This window comes from Aulostomus chinensis, chromosome 2 (assembly GCF_037954235.1).
Source record: "Aulostomus chinensis isolate RoL2024-O1b breed Wild chromosome 2, RoL_Achi_v1.0, whole genome shotgun sequence".
Lineage (NCBI taxonomy): Eukaryota > Metazoa > Chordata > Actinopteri > Syngnathiformes > Aulostomidae > Aulostomus > Aulostomus chinensis.
Genome location: NC_141321.1, coordinates 26,123,108 through 26,139,661, shown reverse-complemented (window position 1 = coordinate 26,139,661; position 16,554 = coordinate 26,123,108). Strand labels below are relative to the sequence as shown.

General features: G+C 42.8%; 1 protein-coding gene across 1 annotated transcript in view; it reads right to left on the bottom strand.

The window, feature by feature from the left end:
* Positions 1–1,083: 1,083 nt before the first annotated feature.
* The window catches only part of nfatc3a (nuclear factor of activated T cells 3a), a 55,375-nt gene continuing 39,904 nt past the window's right edge, over positions 1,084–16,554 (bottom strand). The window contains exons 9-10 of the mRNA XM_086187635.1: positions 14,337–15,431; positions 1,084–3,481 (exon numbers count right to left, since the gene is read on the bottom strand). Of these exons, the coding sequence (XP_086043761.1) occupies positions 3,405–3,481; positions 14,337–15,431 (1,172 nt within the window). The 3' untranslated portion in view covers positions 1,084–3,404. The remainder of the gene's footprint in view (positions 3,482–14,336; positions 15,432–16,554) is intronic.

Below are 16,554 nucleotides of genomic sequence, written 5' to 3'. Positions count from 1 at the left end.
ATGTTTCATTTTTAGACGCGTTCTCTGGAGAGCAAAGTTGGATCCAGACCTGACTGGTGTCGGTTCAAGGGTGGTTTGAGCCAAAGACCTTCATAAGTGGGTCCAACATGTTTTCTAGAGGCTTCTTATCGGGGCACAAGATATTCAACTACAAGACATGATGGCTTTTGGGTAACAGTTTTTTTTTAAGCAGAGCTGCTGTTATTCTTTGACATTAAATGCATGTATGTGTGGGTTGACAGTTTAATGGAAAACTGAAAAAAAAAGTTTAAAAAATGGGATTAAACACCACGTTAAACAAAACAGTGACACAAAGCCGTGACTGACTTTTCTGTTTTATTGATGTACACTACTTTAGAGCCTACAGTATGATGCAAGGTTTTCCCTTTGAATAATTTCAAAAAGCACTGCAGTCTTAAAAATTACAAAAAACTTTTTAACATACAAAATATACAACAAATGACAATACAAGGCTCGGTAAACATCAGCTAAACCTGTATTTCCCTTTTATTTTACAAAACTTTTCTCATACAAACAGGTGACTTATTAAAGGAAAGAACCAACATAAAGCGTTTTTAGCGAGGGGGTGGTGTGTGTGTGTGTGTGTGTGGGGGTGTCATACAGATTTGACAAGTTACTTGAATTGTACTGGAGGAATGAAGAACCTTCCTCCTTGTATTAATGTGGGTGGAGCACGCCACCATCACCCCCAATCAGGTTTTTCCTTTAATCTGTCAGCTGTGTGTGTGTGTGTGTGTGTGTACACATGTGTATATATATATATATATATATATATATATATATATATATATAAATATATATGTTTTCAGCACTCATATATGTCCCCAACCTTTTAGGAATGACATCCATTTCAAAGTATCAAAAATAGAGTTGTACAGTCTTCCTTTACCAACATGTAAAACGAGAACATATTGTTCGCTCTTTGGTTGTGACAGAAGAAGACGGCAGCCCCAGTCGACTGTGAATGCTGGTTTTAGTTTTTGTTGAATTTTAAGCTGCAAAACCAGCTTTTTTATTCAAAAGGCCATCTCCCTTCTCCCACCCAACCCTTAATATCCACGCTGTGCCCCCTCCCCCAACCCACGAGCATAGTAATCCTTACTGACTTAGTTGTGGAAAAACAAACCAATCAACCCAGAACAGCATACAGACACACTGACAAACTGCTTTTCAAACTAGAGTTAAGGCATCCCAAAAGTCTTAAGGTGACATGATCCTGTCACCATCTGAAAGGTTTTTTTTTTCTTTCTGCTCGTTGAAGTTTGTTAGCATTATTACAAATAGTTTATAATCTCATTTTTCATATTTTTATCTCACATTTGCTGCTGTCATCGTTTGCATAGCCTAAATACATGTGTGCTTGTGCTGTTGAAAATTGGACTCTTAAAATTGCTCTTTTGTACAAACAACCATACATACACACGCACGCACGCACGCACACACACACACACACACACACACACACACACACTTTTAAGATACTTGCACTCAACCTTGACAAGGCAGATCATCGGCTGATGGACAAGAAGGATGCAACGTTACAGTAATAATCAAGCATCTACAAGTCTGTGGTCTACTTCTAGAGGCATCAAGGTCTTTTTTTGTTGTTTTCTTTTTTTATATATAGTTTTAAAGGCATTAGGCAGAACTTGAATGCATAGCAGAATCATTTTCACCTGGAAAACTGACTTCAAACCGTCAAAAGCAACACTCTCGCATGCAGGAGCGTTATTGTCAATCTTAAGGCAAAAAACCCCAAAAGGAAACCCTCCAATCAGAGTGACGCACACCCAGTTTCACTGCACCAGGCTGATTCCTGAAATACAACAGGCGCGTTCGCGGTGCATCACGTCAACCTGCTACATCAGCCCCGTCTTCGTTTCATGCAGTCATGTGGAAATTTTAATCAGGAGACATTGTTAATATTTTCCAATCTGGGAGGCCACAAAGCTGCGCGCACAGGAGAGGGAGACCAGAACGTAAAAGTAGATCTGCAGCGCAGGCCTGCACGCACTGTGGTCACTGTAGTCGCTTCAGTTGATTATAATGGAGGCAGTGATGCGCTGCGCTTGTGCCCGGTGCACATCATTATTGCTGCCATACAGGCACTGCATATCTGTCAGAGTAGGAAGATGCATCAACTCATCCTCCTGTCTGACTGTCAAAAGCAAACTGATTGATGGGGGACTGGAAGACCCTGCTGGATGTGGACGTTGATCTCTGGTCGGGGAGGGGGGGGGGTAAATACATCAATACTATGATAGTACATTTGAGTGAAAGGGATCATTAGAGCTCGCTCATTCCTGTCAGAACCGTCAAGATTCACACAACCTGAGTCACACATCTGAGGCCTAAAAAGCCCCAAACCCCCTCAAAGCCTCAAAGCCAGCTGAGCTGTGCAACGCAGCAACAAAAGCTTTTCTCTACCTTTCAAAGCTGCTAAATGTTAAGAAGGCATTTGTTAAACTTGAAGAGAGACGGGGGGAGGGCGTGTAGCTCGCGTGTACTACAGGGGGGTGGGGTGGTGTTGACATCAGCCTGTTTGAACTAAACATAGTGGAATGTTGCAGGTTGCAGACCAGCAGTCAGGCCTGCTACCCAACCTGAATGGTTTTAGTATTTCAAAAGGGGACGACCAGAGAGTAACTTTCTCTCTGAAACATTGGGGGGGGGATTCGATGTGTTAGCAGGACCGGACGTTTCACTCAGTATTTCAGAAAGATCAAACTGACACTTAGTCATCCTGGATGCTTTGTTGAGAATCAGATCATTTATCTATTAAAAACGTCAATGACTTTAAGCTGTGGTTTAATATCAAGCTTAGGACCACGTCTCTGCCAAGGATGAGATGCATTCTGGGAATTCGAGAATCCTGATGTTTCTAAAAGCTTTGGCCTGAGAGCGAACCGAACTCTGTTCACTCGTGATTGCTGGTGACGGAGGACAACAACCAACTCAGCTGCACTGTCTCCACTATTAAATCGTCTGAGCTGCGAGCGCTCCACACTCACAGAGATCTGATTGGCCGGGAAGACAGCGATGCTTTGAAGCTTCAGGGAAACACCTGGTAGGTTGTTGGGTTTCAGCTTGACATCATCATCATCATCATCATCATTAGCTTGAGAAATAATAGCAGCTGTGACCAGAACAACCACTCTTGGTGTCACTCAGTGTTCAATCTGCTACAAGTTTTGCAGAGAAAATATCAGAAAGAGACAAAAGCAGCTGCATCTTGTCCAGCAGGAGGTCCAGCAGGTCCACGTGGCTTCCTATTGCAGCCCTCCAGTCCTGTCACATACAGGACCAGGACCAGGACCTGGATCAGGTCTGCGATGGAACTGTGAAGATGTTGCGGGGGCGGAAGGGCCCGGGTGAAGGCTGAGCTACGACTGGCTGTGTGCCGATGGGGGGGCGTGACTGCTGGGGGACTGGGACATGTCTCTGCCGATGATCTCATTCACTGTGAGGAGAAATGAGAAACAAAGCACAGTATTAGATGCTATTCCTGAGGGGGGGCGGCATCTCTCTGGATGGGGCAGGACATTTCATATCATCACCATATCTTACTGACTGTCGTCTAACTTTCTCCAACTGAACTGAGCTTCTCATTACTGGCCTTCAAAATACTTCACCTCTCCTTCTGTTACCCTGATTACCAAACCAAACTCCAGGATCAGGGTGTACCTTTAAGAGCTCCAGACCACCCACACCACCGAGCATCTGTGGGTGCTCCCTTGGACCCTCCGCTAAACCACAAGTTGTATGAGGTCCAGACTCTGGAACAAATATCCAACCTCCCGTCAACATGCAGGCTTTCTCTAATTTCTAGGGTTGGTTGAATGTCTTTTGTGTATTTAATATATATTTAAATATATATACTTATCAAATACTTTTCTCTTCAACTTGGGTTGCAACGCACTTGAGACTTGTTTTTAAATGCTTTTTGAAGGCAAGTTTGCCTTTATTAGATAAATAGGAGACAGGAAAGAGAATCAGGGAGTGACAAACAGCCAAAGAGCTGCGGGGGTGGGGGGGGGGTCAAACCAGTGGACCCACAACCTCAGCATATGAGGCGAATGCAACCAGGAGGTCAGACTTCTTTTAGTTCATGTTTTCCCTTCTTCGTTAACATGCAGATGAAGAAGTTTTGTATTACTTCCCCTAACAGAGCAGCTCAGTGGAAGCGCATACCTCTGGCCAGCAGAGGGAAGTCTTGTTCCACAATCAGTTTTCCACAACACTCAAAGCTCAAACAGCTAAAAGCTCCAGGTGGAAAAACACAAACACACTGGCAAACCCAAAGGTCACAAAGTCACAGCTGTGACATGATGCATAATCACTCCTGACAGGACCAATGAGAGCAACTATTCCATTCACTCATTTTGCCAGGCAGAAGACATTTTCCGAGCTAACACAGCAGCGTACTCTTACAAACACACTCCTGCCCAGTCCACCTGCACCTTCATTTCACTTTTCACGGCAGTTGAGGACAGACGCTCAGGCCAGTCAGCAGACTGCCCCTAGCAGGGCAAACAGGCCGTGCACAAAATCCTCATTGTCCAGGAGCTACCAAGACTGGAGAAGCACTCAGGCAGATGAAGGTTAATTACCCCGCCAACTCTGTTACAGCCTGATTTTAAATAAACAGCCCTGCACAACGTTTTTCACCCACCAAGCGTGATTGTTTTGCAACTGATGCCTCCATGACGTTTTCGCACTGGGGTCACCAGAAACAGCTGAAAAAAAAAAACCCTGAAGTCGTAAAGTCAACTTCAAATAGATGAGAACGTCACCAGGAAAGTATGCTATGCGCACGGGTTCACCTGACCTCTTCAAATGCTTTCTAGGTGTCTTGAAGGTGACGATGGCAGACTGGTTTGGGAGGTAGCAGCAGAGACCTCTGGCCCAGTTTGACACTGGGAGATTTACAAGCAGACATGTCTGTTCATGACAGTCACAACACAGCCCTCCTCATCTGCACCTCATGTCTGTCAGGTTGTGCAACTGTGTTGTAAATACACACATTGCCCCAGCAGTTTGAAACATGTGTCTAAAGTAAAAGTCTATTTGCTAGGATTCAGCACCTTTCCTTGATTTACTGTTTTACATTTACGGAGAGCAAAAGCTTCTCAGTCATTAGCATTTGGTTTGTTACAGTTTTAATTTTGTTCCTTGTGCTGTTTTATTTGTGTTCTCTGACGCTTGCTTTTGTGTCTGGCCACCATCACTCACATCATCCTGTTAGCGTGGGAGGCTCTTCCTTTCCCATGTCAACCATGCTAACACACGCTTTCAGCACCACCACACACTCATGAGACGACACTGTGACTAAACACCACCTCTGTATATAAAACACAGAGGTGTGATACAAGATTTGATTGACGGTCATAAAGTTCCATTTGTGAAATAAAACTGCAACTGAGGACAAGAGGTCTCCTTTAAAGATCGTGACCTTTCAGAAGACCAGCATTAAAAAAAAACAGCTGTTACAAGACCACCAAACGAGAAGCACAGCTTGATTGCTAAAATTAACAATCTATATGCCGGTAACTCAGCTTGTTTAATCCATTCTCCACATAACTGACCTCCAACCATCAAACACCGACTCTACACTTTCAGACTGATCCCCATCTGTAGAATTCAAAAATAGACGTATGGATTGTAGAGCCGTGTTTACAGGCGTCGTGAACCTCCTGCGCAGCTGAAATGCTATGTGGTAAACTCTAGCTCTGTTGTTTCATGGGAGTGAATCTGCGAACAACCAAGACATCAAGTGGGTGTTTGCAGGAACATATTTCTTTCCGCTGTACTGATCAGATTATTGCAGAGGCAAAACATCAATTTATCAACTCAGCGAAAAAGAAAAAGAAAAAAAAATTCAAGAGGCAACTTTGCATAGAACGATGTGAAAATGGAGACTCGATCAAGTGCATCGTTGGATGAATTCCTTTCAATATGATTCACTTTGTTTTCTCCATAAACAAATGTGGTTCGCTCTCTGAATTCAAGTTGCACTGCGTTTCCATCCATCCATCCATTTTCTCTACCGTTCATCCGTTAAGGGCTGACTATATTTAAATTTGAATAATTTGATTTTGGACTTCATGAAGAAAAAGTTTAAAATTGAATCTACGACTGTCAGCCCCTTGATCTCACCTATATCTTTTTATCTGCTGTAACATCAGAGACAGTACTTTTAATGCTTTGCTTCTGAAAAACTAACACAATTGACTAGAAAATGCAAATTTGTAAAATTCAATTAGTTGATAGAACAGGGAAGGTAACAGTATTCTAAATCAAGCCAAAGCAACAGACGAATGATTAATACTTCAGATAAAATCCCTCCACAAATCGATAATCCAGAAGTGAAAGGGAGGTTTGAGTAGAGCACGAGTTTCATTTGCCGGTTGAGTTTTCTCAGATTTACTCGTATTGTTCATGACAGAGCAGCAGAGAGATGATTCAGTGCTGCCTGTCGTAATAAGTGAAGCTCTAAATGTCTCAGCCGGAGGGAGATCCTCTGTAGATGACTGTGGGGGGGGGCTCCCTCGTCACAATACACATCGAGAGTCCATCGGTCTGCTGCTGTGGCTTTAACACTTCTAAAATCAGCTTTTTGTGTGTTTCAGGGTACAAAGAAACTGAGATGTTAGAGCCACCTTCATCTGATGTTTCAATCAAAATCAGTTCAGTTTTGGGAAAGAAACAGCAACTCCTCACAGCCTTGGTGCTGGTTTGGGAGCTGGGCATCATTCATGCGTCATATCTGCTAAAGACAAAAACTGTCCTCTACATTTAATCCATCCTCTCAGGACCGCCACCAGATCTTCCTTCTACTTCTTCAGTCAGGAGCACCAACAAGATTATCAAGCAAACATGCGTTGTCCTTGAGGGTGGGGGAAACTAGGGGAAACTAGGGGAAAGCCACCAAGAAACGGGGAAAACGTGCAAATGCATGCATGCAGGACGGCAGTGACACAAACCTCTGCGTGCCATCAGGCAACAGCGCTGCTAACCCCTGAGACAAAGTGCTGCCCGTGCAGTACTGAAAGCCAGAGGAACCTTAAAACACACCAAGGTCAGCTCGGTCCAGTCATCTGTTGAATTAGCAGCACTGTTGACCAGTAGAGGACTTTAGCATGGGTCAGGGAAAAGGAGGTTATCTGCCTCACGTTCATAGAAAATCAACCTTCTTCAACAAAACCCTGAGAATGACTAAACTACCAACAATCCTAAACTGCATCAGCAACATCTCGAATGGGTGGAGCCCACTGTTACCATGTCGATGTTGGATGCACTTGTTACTGTTGGCCATTTTGATTAGGAACAGTGAATATCTTTTCTACGTGTACATTTAGTAACATCAGTGACAAGTGTGCTAGCAGCAGCAAAAATGGTCAGTCGGTCACAAAATGCAGCTATTTAAAATAACACAGGCTGTTTAAAACCTTCATAGGCCGTTGACATTTTTTTTTCTGTTTTCCTGTTATTTTCTGGCGCCAAGTCATTTCATTAGGGGTCACAATTCAGCTTTTTGGTGGTGGTCTCAGGTCCAGGTTTAAAACACCTTAAATTAGTGTTTTCTGAGACTTCCATGGAGAAAATGAATGGGAGATTTACTTCTGGCATTATAGCCGTTCAAAAAGTGGGCGGTCACTGTTGAGATCTATTGTCACGTAAAGTTTAGCATCTTGTGAATCTCATATTTCTGTTTTTTAAGTACACGACGGAAGAGAAAAGACTTCCATCATGCAAAACAGAAGTGAAATGTGCTGTTTGACATTCATTATGATAAACATCCCTACTGCTGTTGAATGGGTAATTACCATAACCCTCTATGACACATTCAAAAAAAGTTTCCTGACCCTAGAATAAAAGCTCTGACAGAACAGTTTAAGCGTATAAGTCAAAGACTGACTGTAGATTTTGTAAAGGGAAAAGACTGTAAAAAGGAATTTTGGAGAACATTGCAGGGCCCTGTAACAACACGCACGTGTCGTCACAAAGCGGCAAACGTGAAGCAAAGATCCGCTGGGTGATCACACACACTGGAAACACAGAGGGTCAGTCTTTCTTTTCTGCTCTTGTTCAGTATTTTATCCCTGCTGCAGCTTTGGACACTTTTCTTTCTTGTTTTACTTGAAGGACTACGTGTTGTGAAGGTGTTGGTGAGTTGGTGAGGGCACAGAGTATTCTAGTGAAGCTCATTCAAAAGTCAGTTTCTCAAAATTACTCATCTGTGTGAATCATTGGTGTATTTTCCATTTGATCTGCCGGTAAAGTGATTCAGAAGCCTCCCTCCTGCCTTTGACTCAGGCCCTGGAGTGGTGGCTCCACCCGGCAGGTGATCACAGGACCAGGGGAGATTAGCAGAGCCCACTACAATGGTTAAAATACAATGTAGGGACCACGATTCCGACTTGTTTCTGGTGTCAAAAACAGAATTCTACTGAAAAAAGCATATAATTTAATGGGTAAAGCTGTTTGAGGAGCCCCTAAAAGCACATTTCTCTCTGGTACTGAAAACAGTAAATATTAGTAGAAATAACTGAAAAATGTCTTAATGTCTGAGCTTGTTTTGTCTGGTCAACAGCTCTAAAAATAATGTATTTCATTTACCAGCAGAGGAAAGCAGAAAACCCTCACAAATAAGAGGTTAGGCTGTTGAAATGTTTAGCATTTCTGCTTAGAAATGATAATTATCCAATTATCAGTAATAGCTGCTGATGAATATTCTACCTGTCAGCTTTGAAACGTTCAAAAAAAAAAGTGTATTTTTTTTTTTTAAATAAACATTTTCTTCCCTCCAATGATATTTTGACTGGAAGAGGTTGTTAGCAAGGTAACAGCAACACGTTACGTAACTCACACTCGGATTTGCATACACAGACTTTCAGCAGGTCTGCTTTTAAAGGAGGGAGTGAAATTGACTTCCCCATGTCGTGTCAAGTCCTCACTTGTGAGACTCAAGCAATGTTACGAGTGTTTATTTTCCAGTCAAACAGCAGCACCCCATGCTTAGCTGACAAGCTCAAATCAAATCTGGAAGCAAAAGGCACAGCCAACAATACGACACGATCTTGGCAAAATCCACATGATGGACTGCAGTCACAGCACTATTAATTTTTGAGACATATTGAGTTTGAGCACAGTCTGAACTTTGTATGTGAGTATAAATCTTAGTGAGCTCTTTCATGCCTGCTGAGGGATTTCTAGTCTCCTCCTGTCTAAAGCAAAAGGCAACATTGGCAGCACTTCCCCATCAGGCTTCAGCCTCTGCCAAGACCTCTGTATTATACTCTCTAAGACCTTGATTGTATGGAAAGATGACACACAAAGTCCATTTCCACTTCATTCAGGGGAAAAGCCCAGCAAATGTTTGCCATTGTTTTTAATGAGCAGCAGCATTTGATGGAAACCTATTTTCCTTCCACTGTTGTTTTTGCCATGCCATCCAATCAGAGGTTCTGTAGTCTTACTGTAATGCTTGGTTAATGGCAGCACGAGGCCTGACTAAGATGGCCCTACACACACACACACACACACACGCACGCACGCACGCACACACACACACACACACACACACACGCACGCACGCACGCACACACACACACACGCACGCACGCACACACACACACAGTCAAAATGGATGATTTATTACCTCCACCAAGGAGGTAATGTGATCTGTACCGTTTGTCAGCGGGATCACGTACAAACTATGTGGCCAATTTTCACCAAACTGGGTGGAGGACTGTTGTCTGGGCCAGGGAAGAACCTTTTGGAGCAAATTCATTTAACATAGAGAAAACTTGCTTCTTTTTTTTTTTTTTTACATGAAGTTTGGCTAAGATCTTTAGTGTCCAAGTTTCCGTCTGTCAGCAAGCTCACTGACATCATTGCATTGGCCCAGGTATGTACTCCGAGTGCTTCTACTTTCAGAGTATCAAGCAGAAACACATCAATGAAGAGGATTCACAAAGGAAGACACTCTAATTACATTTGGGACTGGATTTTTTTTGTCTTTGCCTGTTCACTGGCCTTTTTATCTCACAACAAATCGGTCAACTCCAGAGAAGCATATCAGACTTTTTTTGGATTGTTGCAATCTCTTTTTATATCTCTTGTCCGGTGAATTTAATGTTGTTGTACATGTTACAGTCATAATAAAGTTCTATTCTTCTCTTCTTTTACTGTTAGACTGAGGACAAAGAATAGCTTCCATGAACTGGAAGTGACACAGAACTTAACACAATGGGATGATGCTGTTAATTCGAGGGGTCAGAGGGGCTCACAAGCTTCTGAGGTTACAAACGCTTCCTCGTAAAATAAGCCTATTGACCTGGCAGCCCACGAGCCAACAACAGCCTCCCGACCCACACACAGCGGTCTGATTTGAACGGCTCAAGGAAGCAAATGACTGAAGCTCATTTAAAATTTAAACCCTGAGGAGTCATGTCAGTAAGAAACATTCTTGCAAGGATTAATACACAGAGTATTCACATTAAAGTAAACTAGATCCCATTCTATTTCTTCACAAGCTTGAAGGTTAGGTGTAGATCTGGAGAAGTCATCCATTCAAAAGACCGACACGTCATTCTGTCTGCCTCTCCAGAGGCACTGTGTATAAGAGGTGATGCAGCTAAACTTCAAGCAAGAAAAAATGCTGTGATAGAGCAGTATAAGAAAACTCAGAATTGGCCAAATGACTGACACGATGTTGTGTAGAATTTAAATATGTCGGATGTGTTTAGATGTGGGACGATATCCCAACTTGTGTGGGCAAGAAAACTAAATTCACAATTGGCTCAGGAATGGTTAATAATTTTTCTTTTAATTTATGACCTTTCAGTCAAAAAAAAAAAAACCAAAACTTTGACGAAGGCATTAAAGCGTTAACAATATGTGAGGAACTATAATGTTGTACATCTCTGGGAATATGTGGGTCATTCACTGTGTGTACATTAGTGTCACTACTGTGCAGGCAGCAGGTCTGTCTATTATTAATCCTCAAAGCCACGCTCACAGTTTGAGGCAGCGGTACATTAGGGCAGGGCAAGCAAAGGAGCAGGTCTTCATGTGACCACACACTGACACCAATCTTACATCCATGCTCTGTAAACAGGCATCGTCGCATGCTGATTAATTAGTTAAAACACAGCAGCACAATAATCAACCTAGCAAGAGGGCACATTGTTCAAGCTACTACTGTGTTTATGGAGCAGCTGAGCAAATAACCTTAAAACGGTTTAGAGGATCTGTCACTGAGGTTAAGCTGGAGACGTGAACTGACATCAAAATACAAATAATATTTTGAGTAATTTAAAACAAAGTGCATTTGTTGTTGGATGAATGACACAGCATGGTTTTTACACCAAATGTCCAGGGCACTGACCCTCTCAAACATGCTGGTGATAATATTTCATGACGGCAACACCCAATGTGACCGTGCTCTCTATGGATTTAGACATCAAAGTAATAAATACACAGGGTAGCACATTTGAGCAACATGGAGTCACAGTCCCATGCTGCTTTCTTTTAAAGTTCAGGCTTTGCTTTTCCAGCTCAGTGAACTTTTCCTTTTTTAACATCGCAAAAACCTCATAAAAATAAATCTTTACATTCAGCATGCTACCATATCAAAGCAGCCATTTGATATTGTTTCACTTTTACCTTTACCTTGACATTTAGTCAATTAAAAGGTTGCATATGAATTGCAAATATACAAAGTGAAAAATCATACTGTATAATCTCTGTATTCATTTTGCTGCCAAGTCCATTTCAGATTGAATGTCTCAGCTGAGCGACCCTGCCGTGGGATTGGACCCTGAACTCGTTGATCCATCTGTCTGTCAGTCTGTCCTCTCACCTCCTGTGTCTCCTGCTTTGCACGCGTGCACACACAAACACTCCTCAACAAAAGATACACACAAAGACAATATGTCATCTCTCTCTCTAACACACACACACACACACACACACACACACACACACACACACATTTCAAGCATACTCTGGTGTGCGTCACAAGGGCCATCTGCTTGCTAACCAGCACAGTTTTTCTACACACATTTGTATTGCCTCTCATGCCACTTACAATACACAATCACTACTATAGTTACTCTTGTTTACTATCAACAATATAATGTTGCAAAACCCCACAAGTCTGACCACAATTCAGTCAATAAACAAGCATGACATTGGGGACTTGGTGATCAGGAGTTAGTTTAAAATGTGAATTATGCATTCTCACATGAAGACATACTTTGACATTTGTGTCCATAAAATTAAATCAACTCATAACAAACAGAAATTTTAAATTCATAGATCTTTGTCACGTATGCTATATGAATTTAAGCTACTCTCTGTCAAAATATTGTATTTGTGTCCACCGAGGTCCTTCTGTCAAACTGGGGTGAACATGATCTACTTAAGCGTGGCTGTGACCTCTTAAGAGACAGAGACGGGGGAGCTCCATCTTGCTACTTCAAAACATGGCCTAGAGAGCTGGGCTGGCACAGAAAGCTATTTTTAGCATTAGAGACTCAAAGGGAGAGCTTACATTCCCAGCTGACCCATGTCACTCAGAAACTTTTCTCACACTTTTTCAAAAAAGTATGTATGCAGCCAACAAACGTATGCTGATTGGCTGGCTTTGTCTCTTCGATTTAAATAATATTTATACATTGTTTGCAGAAAAGGTTACAAAAGCAGTGTCATGAGGCTTCGAAAAAAGGTTACATCTTTTATTGTGTGTGTACAAGTGTGTGTTGCAGCACAAGGACTATGCACTTATCAACTTCAGCAGTTGTTGCTATTCACACATGAATTATTGACAAAAGCCCTGTGTTAATTAGGCTGACCCTTGCTAACGCACAATATCACACCTCCACAACACAACCTCACCAGGTTATTCTTTAACTATAAACCTTTTGGTGCCTGATTTGAATATGGCACTGGGCTTAACATAACTTGACAAGGCTCAGAATGGCAGATAAGGGGACACATACTTGAGGTAAAAAAGTCGAGCTGATGGATGGGAGAAAAAACACTGCCAAATACACGCTCTGACTTCACAGTCAATTGTTCAGTCAACAAGTTCTCCTGAGCACCCTAATTAGAGCTGTTAAAGCCTGCGCGTACAAAAAAAACACACACACAGGATGTAATTATTGCAGCAGCACACACTCTGTGTGACAGAGCTATGCAAGTAGCACAAAATGATGCAATACTCTTCCCATTATCAAGAAGCCAAAACAGGAGCATAATAAATCCCCAAACTCCTGCTGCAAACTGAGATACAGCAGCTTAGTGGTTTACAATTAGACCCTTTAATTTGATACAACTGCAATCAGTTGTGTTGTGTCTATATAAGTCACAGGACCCCTCAGTAATGGAAGTTTATAATGACAAATTAAACGCTATCACTGTAATCAGGTATCAAGGTTTCAGCGTTTTGAAAACACAATAACTTGAGATCTGTATTATTTTACATCACCAGATATAAATTTATCTCGTCCGTCACGCATTGTAGGGTAAATTTATTCCCTCGGCAGTCCCTTGTTTTAGTCTGAAAATGAGATGGATCACAGATGGGTGTGCTCTAAATATCTGATGTGTGATAATGAGAGCAGAAAGAGTAGACCTGTAGAGAAGTAGCATACACAGACTAATGCAGACATTTTGAATTATTGCAGAAAACCAGTTCTGTTGTGAACAAAAATTCATAAACCAATTTTATGGTTTTTAACGCATAAATTCAATCGTTAGAAGTACAAAATTGACATTTTGCTATAAACAAACTACACTACAAACGCATGATTTCAACCTCACAACAATCAGCTTGGCACTGCTTCGGCAAAATTTACTAGCAACTGCAAATCTTAAGCCACACAAATAGTGTAAATATTCATGCTTGTGGTATTTACTGAAAGATTTTATGCAATAGCACAAAATATCAAAATTTCTTGAGCTTGGGATAAATACATCTTATTTCAGGCATTTAAGCAAAAGCCCATTCATAAATATCAAACTTTTAGAGGACGGAACAATGCTGACTTATTTCCAGGTTCCAGGACTCATTTCTGCACCACTCCATAGCTTCTATAGTTTATAACCTAAATGAAAATCTGAGCAACAGGGTCCACTTCAAATGGCACAAATTGTAGGAAAAGCTTAATCAACTGAGACTAATTAAATGTTTCAAGCTGCTTGATTGCTCAACTCAAAAAAAATCTCAGTGCTTGCTGAAGGCAGCAGATGGGTACTGACCATTATAGCTGCAGTGGGAATTTGAATGAATAAGACAAATATCTCACCGTCATCAAGTGTGATGTCTTGTAGGCCTATAGAGCGGAAAGTGGGCTCCCTGTCTTCTGGCTCCTGTTTGATGTTCAGCCTCTCTCCCTCTGAGGTGAAGGGCCGTTGTGGGCTTAGAGGGTGAACCAAAGGCCCAGCTGCTGTTGGGGACAGGCTGGCCATTACTGGGCTCATAGCCTGGGGGGAAGGCTGTCCTGAATGCTGCTGTTGTAAAGGTCCCAGCGGACTGCTACCTGAGGTGGGTGAAGATGAAGTGGGAGACTGGTAGGGAAGTGAATGGAGCTGAGGGGAGGAGGGCCCAGAGTGGGGAGAGGGGATCATATGTGGAGGAGGGGCACTGGACGGTGTGGGGCAGGAGGCTGACCTTTGACTTACCGGGTGGTAGCCCATGGCCCTCTGCAGTTGGGAGGAGTGCTGCCCTACAAGTGGGTGGCCACCAGGAGAGGGCAGCTGGGTGGGATTCGGGGAGCAGTGGTAGCCTCCAAGTGTGTGAAGATGCGGGGATGAGGGGGTGAGCAGGGGTTGATGGCTCTGAGGAGATCCAGCAATGGGGTTAGTGGTTGTAGAGGATGGAGTTGATGGGGAGGAGCAAGGGGAGGAAGAGTACACCATCCCCATGCTCATGGGGTGTGACGCTGCACTGGGGCTCTGCTGAAAGGGCATCCTCTCATAGCCTTGAGGAGGAAGGTTGGACTGGCCATTGAAGGGCAGGCTATGACTGTGGCACTGACTGTGCTGCATAGGCTGGTAGGAGGGCCTGGAAGGAGCAGGAAGAGGTACAGGGGTGGAGCTTGGGTGGAACGTCATGTGGCAGTCTGCAGGGGGGTGGTGCAAACTGCGACCCTGGAGCTGAGGCAGGTGCTGGAAAGACGGGGAGCCCAGGGAGGGGCAGGGGGCCTGCAGAGGTAGCAGGCCAGGTCCAGAGCCCGTGGCCAGGCCATGAGGGGAGCTGGACAGAAGGTTATCCGATGGGTGGCCCTGCTCAGGAGAAGGCAGCTGGGTGCGCACCAGACTGGCGGCATGTGCCAGGGGCATGGACAAAGGAGGTATCGCAGGAAGGTCCAGCTCTTCTCTGTGTTCCTGTTTCACCATAACTAAAGGGAGCGAGAAAAAAGAACAATAACATTTACTTCTGTCATTTTTTCCTGCAAGAAAAATAAGGAAAAGACAAGTCATTTATCATAGTCACTGTCGGTGCATCAGTCATTGTAAGCTTCTTTTGCTCCAGCTACACCACTCCAGTAACTTAAGCTTAGCTACAAAAGGCTGTAGTTGTTTCTGGTTTGTCCACATTGTCAACCCTCACTAATTCTCCTCCAGCTCTTTGACACTGCCATCCTAAGATTTCAGTCATGTGTGATTTGGTGGAACTTGTACTTACGAGTGGTTACTACTGTTTTTTTTCCAAGTGTTACCATTTTAACAAAGAAGTCAGGTCAATAAGTGGATAAACACACAATTTCATGATGCCAGTTAAAAACTCTAGTGAAATCATCAGCTGAAGAAATATTTCATTTGCATCAGCAGTGTCTTTAATTTTTTTTCCCCAAAAATGTCTCAACCACTACCCAGCTTACTAAGTCTATAATAACCCCAAATGTAACAATTTCATCTGTGGGTTAAAAGCTCAGTAACCACTGTCTTACCTTATGTGGTGATGAAAGTGATTTCAAATACACTTATTTCAATGAAAATCTTTGTGATTATTATAGTTAACATGAACAACAGAATCTCAAAGCAGTGGGTATATAGTCTTACTATGTATGGCTTTTCAATTGGGTCTGCTTCTAGATGAAAATGCTAGTGACATTTAGACAGTTAATGGGGCCGTTCCCTTTACCGTGGCAGCACACAGCACTGCTATGCCAATCAGTAACCTATTTCCCAATCTGGTGCCTTGTGACAGTGAGTTTTATTTTTATCCAACTCTGAATCAGAGGGAGAGCATATGTTGTCAGTCTGGGTGCCATCATGTGAAATGCTGTTTTGGGAAGAGGAGCTGAATGCCCCCCAGCCTAGATCAAACCAACAGAACAAACAAGTTCACTGATCATGCCCTCTACTCACCCCATCATGCCTCAGGGATTGAAAGGGAAGGACCAAAAAGATAGTTTATTTTGGCTTAAGCCAGCAGGATATCAGGGGTAAGGGAAGGGCAATAACACAAATAGTTTACAATGGTTGTACTGATTTGTAGTGCTTTTAATTTACATTCAT